We start from the raw sequence: 17,219 nt of genomic DNA on the forward strand, positions 1-17,219 counted from the left end.
TACATGATGGACAGACTGGAGATCAAATTGATGATTACAGTCCTAAGTGTGTCTGGCAGCCTCAGTTTAGTGTTTGTTTTAAACGTGGTTTTCTCACCCATAGAAGGAAATAAAAGTATAACTTCATCTTCTGAGAAAAAATACAGTGAAAAAATATTTTTCATTTCCTTTGAAGACAGAAGCCACCTAAAATAGAACATGCCAAAAACACAAAAACTAAATATATGTATGCTATTTTTTTCTGAATATTTTCAATGAAAGCTCCTAAACACAAATTATGTAAATTACCCAGGCTATGTTTTTGTTTTGCAACAAAAAAATGAGTTAATTATCATGTTACCTGTAGTCTTGTAAAGTCATGCTAATGAAAACACAGATTGCAGTCACTTAAAACTTTGGTCCTGATCTGTTGTAGGTATGTAGCATTGAGCAATCAGATTTGTAACTATATCATGATGCAACGTGTACGAGAGTGAATTCATTCAGTTCCTAATGAAATGTGATCTGGGGACTCTTGCTCCACCTGGGTGATAATTGGGGCTGATCACAGATGGGTGTAGGAAAAAGCTGGGAAATACTTAAGCTCGTTTTGCAGTTACTTTGAGCTCTTAGGAAATGGGTGATTGTTGTATAGCAGCAGTCTGGAGATTTCTGCATATATAATGGAGGTAATGATAAAAGTTTTTAACTTAGTTACAAATAACGTGATTATATTAATTTTAACAAAAGACTACTTTAATAAATTTTTCTTCTATAGAGCTTTTGAAGTAAAGTCTAATTAAAAAAAATTAAAGCGTGTAGCTTATCTGCTCAGACAGTTTCAAATAGAAGGTTAACTAAGCAAGTGGCTGTAGATCAGCCTTGTACAACCTGCTCTATGTGATGTCTGTGAACTTGAAATGCTACTTTTGATAGCTGCTTGTTAATACAGTAAGCAATTCTGTGCAGGTTTCCCAAAACAAAGGATGGTCTGAAAGATAGTTCCTATTCTTGCTTATGGCAAAAACAAAGCGGTGTATTTTCTCTTCTGAAGCTATAATAGCTCCAAGTAAATCACAAACTGAAGAGCTGCTCCAGCATCTAAAATAACAGAGGTCAAAAAAAATAAATCCCACCCTCATAAAAGTGCTTCAAAAGCACTTAACAGTAGAAATTAGGCCATGATTTCAAAGGTATCTGTCAATATGTGCTACCAACTGAAAAAAGCTACTTCCCAATGATCCATACAAGTAGCAAAATACCTGTCTCTTATTGGAGTGTGACTGCAGCTCAGCTCTGGAGCAGATTCCTGCTTGAAGCCCTTCTATCTCTGCAGCAAAGCTGCTCCACTTTCTTCTCCTTTCCTTGATAAGGGTCATCTCAGTTTCTTCTTAATGGAGATCTGCTGCCTGCAGACAGCAGCTCTTAACCAACAGTTTCTCCTGAACTGTGAGCCTCTAGGCAATTGGAAGGCGAGGAAGTTTATCAATAGGGACTGGAGAACATCACCTCAGATGTAGCAAAGAGATGGAAAGAATGCTGCGTTTGTATTTTCCATGCCTGCTATTTATTCTGTGGAAATTCAGCTATTCTTGTAAAAAGAAAGCCATTGCTTTCTATGTTTGACCAAAAGCTTGAATACCTGTATTTCTACTGCAAATTGATACTATGTGTATGTGGTGGTTGGTGGTGGTGGTGTTTTCTTATCAGTATTTTTGCAGAATATATTCACAGTATTTATATTACAGGTGATGGACAATGGCTGTTGTTGTGGAAGTGCTGAGTTTTTTTGGCTTGGCTGGTTTGGTGTTGGGCGTGTTGGAAATGGTGGCTTTTTTCCTTTTCATTTTTTTTTTTAATAGTTTTTGTGGTTGTAAGAATCTGGACTTGAAGTGTTATTAACATTAAGGTGTTTGGAAACACTTCGGTGCAATTCAAATCTCTGCAAGTACATAATGCAGGTCTGGGATGAGGAATCATAAGAATTCATAGGCCAGCAAACCCCAGGTTTACAGCTTAGGTCCAACATATTCTCTAATGAGGTTATCGCCTTATCCTGTTCCTTTGGAAATTACTTTATATATTTTATTTAATATATTTTATATATTTTTATTATTTTATATATTATTATATATTTTTTAAAAAATATGTATATATATTTGACTTTAGGTCAGAAAAAACTGTTGTGAGACCTGCTTGTAAAAGAAGTGTCATGGTTCTGCCCCACATTAACAAAACCACATTATCTACTTCTTGACTAATCTTTTAAAGCAACACAGTCTAATTGGCATTTTTAAAATAAATAATCCACACAGAGTGTATCTTAGCCTGTTCTGAGATACTAGCCCACACTAATGCCTCTGCAGGGCACGGTAGGAGTGGTACCAGATCCCAATCAGTTGCTGAGGCTGCACTTCCACTCTTTGCTGTGGCTGGTCCTTATTACAAAAATACCTGATGACCCCTTTCTGTAGGGAGCATAGTGAAGGTCCCAGTGCCTCCTGTCAGTGTGTTAGCCAGCAAGGACAAGGCTCAGTGCTCTCCAGAACCCAAGGATGCTCAAAGTCACATTCCTGATCTTTGAAGTTGATGTTGGGACACTGTCCCTCCATCCTGTTGAATAGAAGCCACTGCACAGAAACAAATTCCAAATCTGAGGTCAGAAAGAGAGAGAGATAAATCATCAGCATAAGTTAGCATATTCTTTAGTGGAAAAAATCTGTTCTTCTGTACTCCAGAAATCATTTTCTGCTCAAGCACTTGAAGAGTTTTAACACCAGAGAGCAGACGTGGGAGTCCAGCAAATCAGCAAATCTAAGCTGTCTGGTACTCTAGCCACTTCTGTGCTGTTTGCAGCTTCTCAGCTATACTTTATACGAAGATTATTTCTTCTGCATACATTTATCCTGACTTCAAAAGGAAAACAAGAAAGCCTACTCAGCTGTAAGAGCAAAGAGACCTTGCTGCAGGTGGTGAAATGGAAATTGCCAGCTGTGTGCAGCTGATCGAGTGGCTTGTAGACAGGTGCTGTACTCAGGCCTGTATGTTTTCTAAATGAAGCAGTGACTTGAGTTTTCCAAGGATAGGAGTGGAGATGGAATTACAGTCCAGGTACTTGGCTAGAAGCTATTCCTGCCCCAGCGCAGACACCTGCACACATGTACAAAGATGGTGTTATGTTAAGGCTTGACTGGCAGCTAGAATTGGATTTAGTTCTGGGAGACTCAGTTCAACAAAAGTTCAAGGACCTGTGCTTTCCTATCTGGGAAAGGGTTTATCTGTCCAGTCCTATCAGCTACATTGAGTCAGATGGATGGTTTGGCTGAAACTTTTCAGAGGATGAGGACAAAGAAGAAGGGAAAGTATAACTAGAGAGGAGGAAAAAAACAAAAAGTTGTTCCTTCCTTGAGGTTTTCATGAAAAATCTTAGAAACACTGTTCTACAGTCTGTGGACCGTTGGTGGAACTGACCTTAGTTTCCTTACTAGGATTCAGCTTAATTCTTCTGGAACACACCAAAATAATTTAAGTTGGATGAGACCTCTGGAGACCATCTGGTCCAACCTCTACTCATGTTTCATTAAACCGCAAAGCCAGGTCAGGGTTCTCAGGCCTGTCGAAGCCCAGATATTCAGTATCCTCCCTGAACAGCTTAATGCAGTGCTCCCTGTTCTTCCTGTGGGAGATTTAGGTCAGGGTAGTGCCATTTCTTTCTGGGTTTCTAGCCTTAGACCACCAGGATTATACTTAATTTAGTGACAAGACAGTGCTTTCCCTATGAGATGTAAATTTAATTATAGCTTTTTTTTTTTTTTTTAACTATGATTTCTGTTGAAGAGTAACTGCAAGCTCTATGTAGTGATGCACAATCACCTGTGATTGAGCAAGGTGCCCCTCAGAAGCGGATGTCAATGCAAGTTCTGGCAACTTACTACGTGCCATAATGTGCTGTCCCACCCCCACCCACCTTCTGATGCACTGGATCTAGTAGGCTTGGCCCTAATGCTGTGCTGCGTGAGGGCAGTGCCAGGCAAGATGGAACATCCTTTTTCTAGGCCTTTGCGTGACCCTCACAACCAGCAAGGGAAAAAAACAAACAAAAAAACCAAACCAACAACATAATAAGCAGCACACTAAGGTACTCAAATATCCATTGCAGCTTTGTCACACAGGAAGGTAGAACCACATCTATTTTATGTTGTTATGAATTAAACTATAGATTTTCCACTTGGCTTGCATCCTGAGCTGTCATTTTTATGGCTGGCTATGAGTGAAAATGAGTACTTCAGGCATGCCTAGACATGAAAATACTGTCTTCTGTACCTATTTTTCTAGATGTCCTCTTGTGTAAAAACTCACAGAATATATGAATACTACAGTTGTAACTGCTGTACCTGAATACCTGATCTTTGTCTATTGGTACCACCCCATCCATAGGTGCAGATTAAGGATTTTATATTAATTTATTCAGTGAAGACTTGCAGAAGAGCAAATGACAGTGAACAAAAAGGCTTACCATAACTTGCTGTGCAACACTTCTTTCTCTGACAGCGGTTCAACTCATGATGGAAGAGCAAAACGTTACCACAGAAGTCCCAGCAGCCCTAAAGCGCCTGGCCAAATACATAGTGAGGGGTTTCTATGGAGTAGAATACTCCCTGGCCGTGGATGTACTGACCCGCTACCCCTGTGTGAAAGAGGATGACTTGTTACAGCTGCTCAAGTATGAACGCAAACAGCTGCGCACTGTTCTCAACACACTCAAGGCAGACAAGTTTGTGAAGCTGCGTATGCGAGTTGAAACAGGGCCTAATGGGAAGAGCACAAGACACAACTACTATTACATCAATTATAAGGTGCTGGTGGATGTGATAAAGTACAAACTGGACCATGTGCGGCGGAAGATAGAAGCAGATGAGCGGGATTCAACTACCAGGTCCTCGTTTAAATGTCCATCTTGTTCTAGCACATACACAGACCTGGAGGTCAATCAACTCTTTGATGTATTTACAGGTGTGTGTAATTGTTTATTTGGTTTTTATCTTGAAGAATAACTGTGATAACATTAAATTGGCTCTTTTGGGAGCTTTGCAAGGAAGGTGTATTTGTTAGGATTTACTTCTTGTTTACTGATGGGCAAAGAGCTGAGGACAGGAAAAAAAGCTGGGGAATGAGGGTAAAAGGAAAAGCTCTTTGTAGAATAGGCCCAACGAGAGAAAATAATATTGAGTGTAAGAGCCAGAGTTGGGAACCAGATTTAGGCTTCACCTTGCTAGGAATTAGACACTCTACCTGGGTTAAGACTACTCATCTGTCTTTAGTTGCATTTTCTCATATGGAAATGAATACATATTTATGTTACTCTACTCTGAATTTAAGTTAATCTTTGTGTCTTTGATGTTTCTGATGGAAGAGTTGGATGGATAAAGATGGATAAAGCAGTTTGCAGCCACCAACTGTAATAACCACAACAAAGACTGTCAGCAGAGGAGAGGTGTTCTTTCAGTCCTGTACTGGAAACAGAGAAGTTCAGGCTCCTCACAGGGCAACATAACACATCCATAGCAGAAGTGGCATCAGAGTCCGGGGTTTCTCCTCCTTAAAATCAAAATAACTAGAGAGCACTTGTTCAAAAGGAGGCAAAACGGAATTCTATTGCAATATATTACTCTAAATGCAGCTATGATGCTAACATGTGGGTCATGGCACCTTGAACGGATGCCAAAGCCAGTGAGAATGACCCATACTTTACAGCGATTAACTTGAAATTTCAAAGGTGAAGTTAGCATGCTGTCATTTGGCAAATTATCGCTTTGTTCTCATCCTAGAGACACTGATGTGCTACTGAAATGCAAAGATGAAGGCTGGTGATTATTTCATTTAGACACAAATGTAGGACTTAGTATATGTTTTAATGAAGTCTTTTTTGAACTGTGGAACTTCAAACTAAAACCAGCAGATGCTCTTTATGCTTGCAAATGTCTTTTCATATGTTTGTGAAGTTAGAAAAAGATCATAAAATAAGGAAAAAAAACCACCTTAGTATCTAATGCTACTGCAAGTCTAAAGTCTAACCAACCTAAATTTTCCCCCCAGCACGGGTACTTCTTTCTTGTACAACTAACATGAGAATACAGTCTTTCTCCTCCCCCCCCCTTATGCCTCCACACACCACCACCTCCCTTCCCCCCTAAAAAAAAGCTAGACTTTGAATTCCTTTGGATGAAATGAACAAATGCAAAAACTCTAGTAAAGTTTAGAGTATTTTGGAAACTGTCCAGGTAGGACTTCTCAACAAGTTACTGTTTATCTTTTGTATTCTATGAACATGAGATTTTTTTCAATTTTGATAACGTTGCAGAGACTTTCCGTTGTACTTACTGCAATACTGAAGTAGAGGAAGATGCCTCAGCACTGCCTAAGCGAGATGCTCGAACCTTGCTAGCAAAATTCAATGAGCAGATGGAACCTATCTTCGTGCTACTGCGTGAGACAGAAGATACTGTTCTGCCATATGACTTGTTGGAACCTCAGCCAACAGCAATCCCAGGCATATCAGAAAGGTATAAGTATAACTCTCCTATCTCCTAATAATACAGCCTCTCCAACAACTTTCCAGTTGTACCATCTTTGAAATACCTAATCTAAAGGCCTGCTTTATTTGACTGTACATAATGGGAAACTCCTTACTGAAGAAGCCAGTTATTATCTACGGCATCTAAATTGTTATAAATTTACAGCTTTATTTTTGTTACATTATTTAAGGAGTTATATTCTAGACTTCTCCTTTGGTGAATACAGTTCACAGCCTTTTCTGTGATAAAGTAATGTTACTCTATGGGTATCCTTTATCTAGAAATGCATTACTACAGAAATCATGCAAAAAAATCAGTGGTTCGGAATCACTTGCCTCTATTATGAAGTAGGGGGCAATGAAAATTATTTAGAACTAGAGAGAACCTGTTAAAGCTAGGCAACTAATAAGCTTCATTCTTGGTGGGGTTTTTTATTGTTTTTTTTGTTGTTGGTGGTGGTGGTGGTGGTGGTAGTGGTGGTGGTGGTTTGAATGGGAAGTGAGGGTCTTGCTTGTATTTCATCAGTCCAAAATGGATGACATTTCATTTAGCTTTGACCAGAAGGTATGTTCAAGCACGCCGGAACCCTGCAGTAGACCTGAAAAATGGGCCACCAAAAATTCCTCTTTTGGCAATACATATAGTCAAAACTTAATTATTGATGTCCAAGATTCTGAGTGCAAGAAGAAAAAGAAAGAAAAAGCAACTAAAGAGCAACCTATCTGGATGTCAGAGAGCACTGTGGAAGGAGCAACAACAGCTACCATCAATAATGCTGGTAAGTTTTGGGCACTGACAAATAGTTCAGCAGCTTTATTTCAATTAAATGTAGTTTTCCTAGAAAATGATGTGAAATTGGTTCATAATATACAATAGCCCTCCAATTCTGGTCTAGTGACTATCTATCAAAACTTAGTTTCTGAAAACTATTCTTTAGAGTGGCTTAGATAATAATCCTAAAGCCAGAAGTTAAGTACCATGTCCTGAAATGTTCTCACTCTAGCCAGGCACCACTGGTATTACTTCTAAGCAGAAAGTTCTTCAAAATGCCTGCATTTTAGAGAATGCTAAACAAAGTAGGAAAAAATATTTCATTTACATAGTATCTGGTAACTAAAAGTATTCATAGCTCTAACGTATCGTGTGTTAGGAACAAATGCTTCTGAAGAAGCTGAAGAAACTGTTAAAGAAACTGTCAGCGAGAATGAAATCATCAAGACTCTTCTCATCCATGAATCCATGAAGTCATTGTCCAGCACTGACTATGCTCCTGCTGTCAAAAGCAAGTTATCTGAATCAGGCAGTGACAGTGAGTCTGAAAATGCCAAACACTCAAGTACAACAACAAAATTAGCAGGCAGCCAGTTTGAACAAGAGGAAGAGCAAGAATCACTAGATCCTATTTTAATGGTAGCTGCTCAGCCTTACTCATATGGTGAAATTAGTGAAAATCCAGAGCTTGTGTCTCTCATGACAAATGAAGAGAGAGAAGCTTATATAAAAGTTGTACAAGAAATGTTCCAGTCTGTGTTTGAGTAAATACTATTGCACTGAATATACATAGAATGTATAGAATGGGTAAAGTTTTCTTTTGGATTAAGACAAAGTTAGCTTGATCATTTAACTCAGGATCTTAAATTCATAACAGATGAATTATGCTTTGTTTGAATGCCTTTTGTTAGCAAGAAATATCACCTGTAGGAGCTACAGTTCAAAACACTAGCACTGCAGAAAAAGAGCCCAAAGTTACTACGGGTTTTCTGTTGTTTCAGTGCTTAGACTTTTTGTGAATGCTTTAATCAGTAATTTTGGAGCATAAATAATTCCAAAATGCAACTGAATATTGTGATCTGATTAAAATAAAGTTTCAAAAGCATTGTTGTAATCTATTTAAAAAAAAAAAAAAATCAGTCATTGTACCTGTATGGGAACAACTGATCACAGCCTGAACCTCTGACTGACCACCTGTGGCAAGCAATGAGTCAGCTACGGGAGCACAGGTGAAGGCAATTCACCTGTGTGATGGAAGGCGTGGAGTCTGGCTCCGTCTTTCCTAGATCTCATTTAAGTGCTGACTGCCACTGAGGAAGGATCTCTTTCTGGAGATTGCTCCTCATGGAGTTTATAGTGAGCCTACAACATTAGTGAGCATTTTTCATTTATTATCTTACCACTGTGATAATCCTACTTAGCCTAACCTCTGTACACCTATTGATTGTACAGTACCTTCCTCCTAGAATTTGCAGAAGTGAATCAAATTCTAATAGGGTTTGGTTTCACTCTGTATCAGTACATTCTCCTAAATATTGGCTTGCAAGCCATTCTCTATGCAGTAGTAATATCTCTCAGTTCAAAGAGCTGCTACTAAATTTTGTTAGCAATAGAAGAAAAATCAGTTCTGTATGTTAACTTTCATCTTAAAAGTTACAAAATGAAAAAAAAAAAAACCTAAAAATGCTTTTCACTTATTGTTCCATACAGCTATTCCTAAGGGGATAACAGCACAATGAAATTCAGAATTGGGAACAGTTTCAAAAAATGTCTGTTCCCATTTCAATGTTATTTCCTTAGAGAAGGCTGTACAGCAGTCAGGAGCTGCAAGACAGCCATTTAGCCCCAACAGTTGCCTTTCACACTTTTTTTTTTTCTCCCCCAAGATGCCTAAAATAGATAATGTACTGTAATATTCATTTGGTCCAGATTGCTATGCAAGCAGTTTATCAAGCTGAAATTTCCATTCATACTCTTCTGCACCCATTTTAAGTGAGATTCTAATACTACTGGAAAGAAAGACATTCTACTTGACTGGTACTACAGAAGAGTAGAAGCATTGGTATCAGAGTGTAAGATACCGCTTAATTTCTTTGGCAAATATACTATTTTAGCAAGGAATAATTAAAGTAGAATATGAGAGTACAAACTTCCAAGAGAGGAACCTGTTCGAACATCAGAAAATACTTCCTCACTCTGATGATGACTGAGTGCTGGTTCCCTATAGGTTGTAATGTCTCTTGCATTGTAGACTTCAAAGTTGGCTGCATGAGGTCCTGTGCAAGAGGCTCCAGGTGGCCCTGCTTAAGCAAAAGGGTTGGACAAAGTCATCTCCAAAGCTACCTTCTAACCTTGTTTATTCTAGGATTCTGTGAAGAGAGAAAGTGTGAACAAAGGAATATCAAAAGTAGATGGATTAGTATGAAGAGAATTTAACTTACAGTGTCAGAGGTAGAAGAATGGCAGAGGCTTCACTTGTAACAGAGTAACTCATCCACTATTGAAGAAAACTTTCAATAGTGGACGAGTTACTCTATGACAAGAGTTTCTTGTTTGAAAACAGTGAGTGTCAATTCTTTCTCCTGTCTCATGTGTCTCATTAACTGGGGCAGTTAGCCTGAGGTACAGCCTATGCATTACAGTACTAGTGCTCTGAACTGGAACACAATTACAAGGGCAGTTTCAATTCTTATTAGGCTACTTTAATCAACAACAAAAACCCTTAAACTCTCAACCCTATCAAATTACTGGCAAAAACTAAGACAAAAAATGCTGCCTCTATGTAGAAGTCTGCCATCGAATACTTTGTACTTCAAATTAAGATTTTGTAACCAAGATTTCCTTAAGCAATTACAACTCACAGAGCAAACACAACAATACAATTGACTCTGGCAAAGCTATACAGAAGTCACTCTCACATCTCTAATCAGCATACAATAAAGAGAAGAACTTTTCACTAATATTTTTTATGGTTGGTTACTATTGCCATTTTCTTCCCCTCAACACATCATCTTCCTGATGCTTATCACTATTATCAACTTCATTTTCACGATTAAAAACAATTCCTCATTTTCTTCCATGGATTTTGAAACAGAACATTCAATCCTGAAGTTGCAGCTAAAGGCTTCACCTACACTGTGCACTATCAGCTTTTTTTATTGCTTCTGAAGCTGTTAGAGCAAGACTGCCTACAAGGAGCTATCTTGAGTACAAGGTCTTTTATTTTTAACACCATGAAAGATTGTTCCCTGCTATGCCCACATGCAGCAGTGGTATCATTCCTGCTGGTGTGACAAGGAGATCTGTGTTCCTTCTCTATGAGCATACACTGTTAGTGCTGAATGTATTTACGGTAAGCACTACTCTTTATTTTTTCTCATTCAAAATTACATTAAACCAATCCATCTGTACATCTAGACATCCCTCCTTAGTTTTGACATCTATTATAGTTGACCACCCTTCCTGCAGGATAATTTTCTGCTTCAACATCAATTGTAATTGCAATTTTATCTAATGCTGCCAAGCATTGCCTCATATTCTGAAGTCACAATGGATTTTATGCACACTTTCTCAATTGCAATTTGATCCCTCATCAAAGCAAAGGCAGTGGCCTACCTGTACTACCCCTTCGTCTCAGTAAGTGTTGATTATCTCCACAGAATCCAATCACAGGTTTTGCTCAAAATTTCATCACCAGAACAGGGCAAATCCATCAAAATGCATTATTCATAGCACTATTGAATGCTCACCTTGGAATGGTTTGTGCTCATGATGTTTCCTGAGCTTAACATTTAATGTGTAAACAATATTTTGCCAAAATAAGATTATGGCCTTTTTTAGGTTTACCGATTCTGGTGTTCGTTTAGTGATTAAAAGCTTTCATTTTGTTTCATTTTCACTAGCTTGCTATGTGACTGTACTTCCCTTGTCCTCTACATGCAGCATCACAGTCACTTTAAAGCCTGCATGGTAACTAAATTGTCTTTAAACCTTTTAATATGTATAATTTTGCTTTTACAATCACCTCTTATCTCTGATCTGCCACTTAAAAATCCATTCATAAAAGCTGAGGCTCAGAATCAAAAAATAATAAAAAGGGAAATCACAGTAGAATCACACTCATTTTATTCAAACTTCATTCTACTTTGCGTATATTGAACCTTCACTACTACTAAAATGTCTCCCATACAGTATAGCCATACTGAATACTAACCAAAAAGGAAGCAAATTCTGAACTTAAGGTAATCATTACTTTCTTGACTGCCTTGAAAACAGTCTTGTCCTAACAAATGGCGAACTGGATCACTACACTGCCAGTAGATACACTGGATATACTATTTCTAGCTCAGCTTTATGACTTCCTCTTACTAGGAATAAATAGCAAATAAAATTTTTATTCTGATGTAGTTTTCAATCTACTTTTCTATAACCCTATTTCTGCCTTTGCCATGACTGTATTAGGTGCCAACTTAAACTCTTTTTTTGTTATTAATTTTTTTTAAATACACGGTAACTTTAATAGTAATTTTCTATACATCTTCCTTTTTACAACCAAAACCATTTACAAAGTTAAATACTTAAAGAAAAAATTCTACAGGTATTCACTTACAGCAATTTTAAGTGCCACATGTGAAAGGATATTAAAATTTTCAGCCAAGTTTATCCTGTTTCATACTGAAAAGAAAATAATAAAGAACTGGAAATAGTAATATAAAAAAATAGATGTTTTCTGCAATTAACAACAAAACAGGGTATCTACTTCACCTCCGACAAATGTGCTGACAGATATTAATTCCACAGGCCATGAACGAGAGTAATTTTTACAGGCCAGCTATACTTAGGCTATAAGGCAAGGAGGAGATACAGACTTTTGCATGTCACACTTGTAGAAGACTGAGAAACTGTGAGACAAGAGTTTCTTCTCACAGAAAAACTAACAGTGTTTCTCTGAACAGGACCAGCAAACTATAAACACACCAACACTTAGGTCAGTTAGCTTCCACCAACTCCTCATATCATTTATAAGCCTGAGGAAATTTTTCCAAAAGACGAATTTACAGACAAGTCCAAACTTTATTTAAAACTACAATTTTGAACAAATTTTTAAAATTACTGAACAAGTCACAATAAAAAAGATTAAGACAGAAAAAGAACAGTGCAGCAAAACTGAATAAAAGAAGATTCAGTTCCAGCTGTTCAAACTGCCACAGGCAGAAGTTAGCCTACTATTCTAAGAGGCAGCGTGTCAAAAACTATTTTACATTTTTATACACTTTCAGAATTTGTGAAATTAGTGCTGATTTTCCATATGCATTTGTATAGAGTTTACATATGCAGGTATCTTCAGATTATTCTCATGCACTTTGAGCTCCAAAAGTTTCTGTAAAATAAAGAATATACTCATTATTGTCTAGTAGCTAACAAAGCATCAGACAGAACCCTAACCACACTTCAACTCAATAAAGAATATGATCAATAATGGATACTTACAAGAAATATTTATCCTCGCCTCTTCTCCATAAGTACTTTAAATCATGACCTACTTAAAGAAAAGCTACAGACATATCCCACTTACACAGATAAACACTGTCTTCGTCGCTAGCTACAGATTTTCTGTGGCACGGCGTTTTTATCCAGACTGTACCTACATCAGGCTTCCGCATTCATATTCACCAGATTGAGACGATGGACGTCTGCTAGCACAGTCATGACAAGCAAAATGGTGACAGGCAGTGTATGAAATGGAAGATGCTTCTTCGCATTATCTTGGAAGATTCTATGCTGTCACTACAACTGCAGTGGAGAAATGCTTTCGTCAGCTTATGTTGTTTGAGGAATTGGGATTAGCTTGGAGGCCTTGGCTTCTCTGACATGGATAACCTGCACTGGATGTTGCAACTGTATCAGATGTGCCATCACTATAGGCAACCCAAGAAGAACTGGACAGTGTATATAATATATATGTATATATAGACACACACACACTCCACAAAAATATGTGCATGTTTTTCCCTTTTTGTGTTTCCCTTCAGCCTGCAATCAACAGAGAGAGAATCTGCACCCCAACGCTCTACTGCTGCTGACCAGACTCATGGAACATTGTGACACTGTGGTGGTAACTATCTCTGCATTCCTATAACAAACCCTTACTTTTGTTTTCTAATCTTTTTATTATTGTTTTCTTCACCCCACTTCCTATCCCAGCTCTACATAACTGAAACTTTTATAATAATAAACTGGCTAGGAAAATATTTTACTCTTTTCTGAGACTTACATCAGGTATCCATAAATCACAAGTCATCTCACCTCTGATAATTGGAACAATACCATGACATTTCACAACATCAGTATCCTATCAAACCATAAATAAATTGACTTACATTACCATAAAGTTTTTGTAGCTGCAGAAGTTGTTTCATGAAAATGACAATGAAAATATTTACTGTCATCATACACATCAAGTTTTTCTAATTTGCAGTATTCCTTATAACAGAAATCATTTTGTTTTTCCCAAAGAGAGATTCTGCTATTCTGTAAACTCAGTAGAACTTCTATGTTACAAAAAAAACTGAACAATCTGCCAACAAGTTATATTGAGCATTACTGAATTAGAAACTAGCAATTAAAATGTAAAATATTAAAACAAGCTTATAACAAGAAATGTAAACGTTGATTTATAAGTTTTAAAACACTTCAGTTACACTATGCAATTTAAATGTTAACTTTTATGATGTTTAGTCAAAGAATCTAACAGGAATGTATATAAGGGACAACGAAGGCAAAATCTGTTCATACCAATAGATTGTTTTCTAATGTGTAATGATAAAAAAATATCGGCACCACAGTGATTTCTATCTTTAGTCAGTGATAATAAGATATGTAAACTCTAAGGGTGTTTAGAATGTCTTCCCAACACGTGGAGATGATTTAGAAAATAATCCTTACCTGGTTCTTTCAGAGTTTGGGCATCTCCAACTAATTCTCGATCTTGCTGCCCACCTCCATCCAATAATTCATCAGACAAGCTGTTGGTTTGGGCCTCTGATGCTATTTTCTTCAATAAATCTGCCTTTATAACAGGTAAAACAAAACTCAGTTCTGCCTAATTCTTTTTGCTGTCCTGATAAGTAAGATATTTAAGGCACGCACTTCTAAATAATAACCCAACAAAACTCAGCAAAATACCTCTGAATAGACTGCAAGTTTAAGGGGCAAGTCTTCAACCTTCACAAAGTCATCTTCATCAGATTTTTGACTTATATTTCCAGAACCAGCTTCCTGTTAATAAAAATAGTGACATTTAGTGCCACTGTTTTATTTTTACTCAAAGATTTTTAAACACTAAGTAGTGCATCAAACAGAAACACATACATTAAATTTGTAGAATTAAAATGTACAAGATTGAAAACTACAAATAATACTGAAATATGAAAAAAAAAGTTCTTTTAGATGCACGTCAACTGAAATGTACTCACATATTCATTCACTAACACAGGCGACTCTGTGTCAGGACTACCAGCCATGGAGCTTTCTGAACTTCCAGCAGAGGACTTGTTTACTACACATGCTGCATCTAGCATTTGTGTTTCATTTTCTGGTAAAGATGAGCTTGATTCTTCCGCGTTCATACTGGCTGCTATAAACAATTCTGGAGTATTCACTGCTAAAGGTGGTTTGTTCTCCACCACATTGAGGTAATGAGGTAACATTGTAGCTGCATCTTGTTCACCTAAAGCCACAGTTAAGTTTAAATTTTAAGTTTTATTTTTAATGTTTAGAGACACTAAAATATTCTGAGCATGCAAAATTACATTTTTTCTTAAATCATGATTCACAGTTACAAATGAGCAATGAAGGTGAACTATACTAGTATTTTCAACAGCAAGACAGAGTGAAAGGAAGCAGTAACAACAGTTAGAAGAAACATCCATACAACCTGGCTGCAATGGTCTTGACAGAAAATAATTTTTTAGTTCTTAATCAGGTACATCTCAGAATAAATCTTTAAACTATAAACTTATTTCAACTGCTAGTAAATGGTAGAAAAAACCAGCACCAGAAAAATCCAAACATCAAAATACTACAGACAAATTACTCAACTACAATTGTGTGTCAGTGGCTGCAACAATTATCTGAAATTCATGCTAGCGTCCAACATCAAATATAACACGCTTATGTACTTAAGATTACTTCAGGCTTCCTCTTCAGAAGGTTTACTGTGTCTGTATCAACACAGACATATCTACTTAAATGACATTGTTCCATAAAAAAAAAAAAAAAAAAAAAACAACCCAACAAAGCCTAGTAAATTCATGCAAGTTTCACCATCTTCCTCTTAGTTCCATATATCAGACACTGCCTGAGATAATTCTCAGAGTATGCAAATTCATATGGAAGTGTTAATCTCTCAATTAGCTTCATACTGGTCTTACCTTTAACAGATTGTTGTTCAGATGACAAAATATCACTGCCTTTTGACTTATTCAGTTCCTGGCTTGAAGTCTATTGGGGAAGGTGAAAATGACTTAGAACAAATTTTACTGATCAATTATCATAGTTTATTGTCTAATGCACTCTTCTTTGCTAGAAACACCCGTTCCATGTTTTTGTCTTAACTAGTACTAAAAACGTGCACATATTTCACAGTATTCACATGCAAATATATGCTATGAGTATTTACATATGAAATACATCCATAAGAAACAATAACGAAATCAGTGCAACAAGAAAAAAGATTTATATGAAGATATTTTTCTGAAAAGTTATGCACTGGCTTTGGTTTCTTCTGTGTTTACAACCCTGGCGATACCTGTTCATTTTCAGTTGGTGTTTCATTGCTCGCTTGTAACGATGTCTGCACATCGACAGGTCCTTCCTCAAATTCTATTTCTTCATCTTCATTCTCATCTTCTCCACTGCCATAATTAGTGAGAGCTTGCGTTTCTGCTTTTGATAAACCTAAGGGTAAATAAGCATTAAGCCATCTTCATACTGTAATTATGTACTGATCTAACTCATTCAATTTTCTCAGTAAGAACTCTCACTGATACATCTGACAGAGTAAGATGGCTGCAAATCCAAACCCATTTTGAGATTTACCACACTGACTAGTTCTTATTTCAAAGTATTCTTTCATATTATTATAGTGATGATATACTTTAAAGATCCAAACGATCTGCATAAGCCACGTTGCCAAAAAATCACTCACTACTGTGTTAGTGTGTTAGCTATTAAACAAATTATTGTGAAGAATGGAAATATAAGGGAAACCAAACCATGAGCTGTTGTTCTCAGATCTACTAATTACAAAGAGCAGAAGCTCCCCTAGTTGAAACATCTAACTCTTAACAAGGTATTAATAAATACAGTTCTGGAGAATTTCTACTGGAAGAGATCTGTCTAGAAAATTTGTGACAGAAGCTGTTACTAAGAAGTGCTTAACAAAAATTCTGTTGTAAAATTAGTTGGTTAAAGCTGTGGTGAAAGCACTGAATAATGAGCCATAGAAAACACTTACTTATTGCCACTGGGCCACTCTCACTTTCTTCATCTTCCTCTTGGTCAGAAGCATCAGACTTGATGCTTTCAGGAACTTCATTACCATCATACGTTTCTAAGCCCTGTACTGGTTTGACAATTTCAGTCTCATCCTTGTCCTAGGAAAACAAGGAACACTGTGCAATTTCATGTTTGTTTATCTAAAGATTAAGTTATGGTTCCTGCCCTAAAGAGCAACCTCTTTTTCCCCTCAAAAATTAAAAAAAAAAAATATCTACTGACTAAAAGCTACTGTTTAAGGACAGATAGCCATGAAACAAGAACCGCAGAGCCACTTCAGAAACAGCATCAGATCATACTGTGACAGACCACACGCTTCAGACACACCAGAAGGGA

At 37.1% G+C, this 17,219-nt stretch overlaps 2 protein-coding genes across 2 annotated transcripts in view; one reads left to right on the plus strand and one right to left on the minus strand.

The window, feature by feature from the left end:
- Positions 1-647: 647 nt before the first annotated feature.
- Positions 648-8,093, plus strand: LOC122180178 (general transcription factor IIE subunit 1-like). The gene is made up of 5 exons (XM_042871697.1): positions 648-668; positions 4,531-4,992; positions 6,341-6,542; positions 7,106-7,332; positions 7,705-8,093. Exons 2-5 carry the CDS (start codon positions 4,542-4,544, stop codon positions 8,091-8,093), a joined length of 1,269 nt encoding a protein of 422 aa, XP_042727631.1. The 5' UTR covers positions 648-668; positions 4,531-4,541.
- Positions 8,094-11,433: 3,340 nt separating this feature from the next.
- PCM1 (pericentriolar material 1) overlaps positions 11,434-17,219 on the minus strand; it is a 39,578-nt gene continuing 33,792 nt past the window's right edge. The window contains exons 33-39 of the mRNA XM_042871104.1: positions 16,843-16,981; positions 16,135-16,283; positions 15,758-15,827; positions 14,801-15,054; positions 14,511-14,603; positions 14,271-14,394; positions 11,434-12,705 (exon numbers count right to left, since the gene is read on the minus strand). Of these exons, the coding sequence (XP_042727038.1) occupies positions 12,680-12,705; positions 14,271-14,394; positions 14,511-14,603; positions 14,801-15,054; positions 15,758-15,827; positions 16,135-16,283; positions 16,843-16,981 (855 nt within the window). The 3' untranslated portion in view covers positions 11,434-12,679. The remainder of the gene's footprint in view (positions 12,706-14,270; positions 14,395-14,510; positions 14,604-14,800; positions 15,055-15,757; positions 15,828-16,134; positions 16,284-16,842; positions 16,982-17,219) is intronic.

This window comes from Lagopus leucura, unplaced genomic scaffold (assembly GCF_019238085.1).
Source record: "Lagopus leucura isolate 7727_CA_CO unplaced genomic scaffold, USGS_WTPT01 Super-Scaffold_100004, whole genome shotgun sequence".
Classification (NCBI taxonomy): Eukaryota; Metazoa; Chordata; class Aves; order Galliformes; family Phasianidae; genus Lagopus; species Lagopus leucura.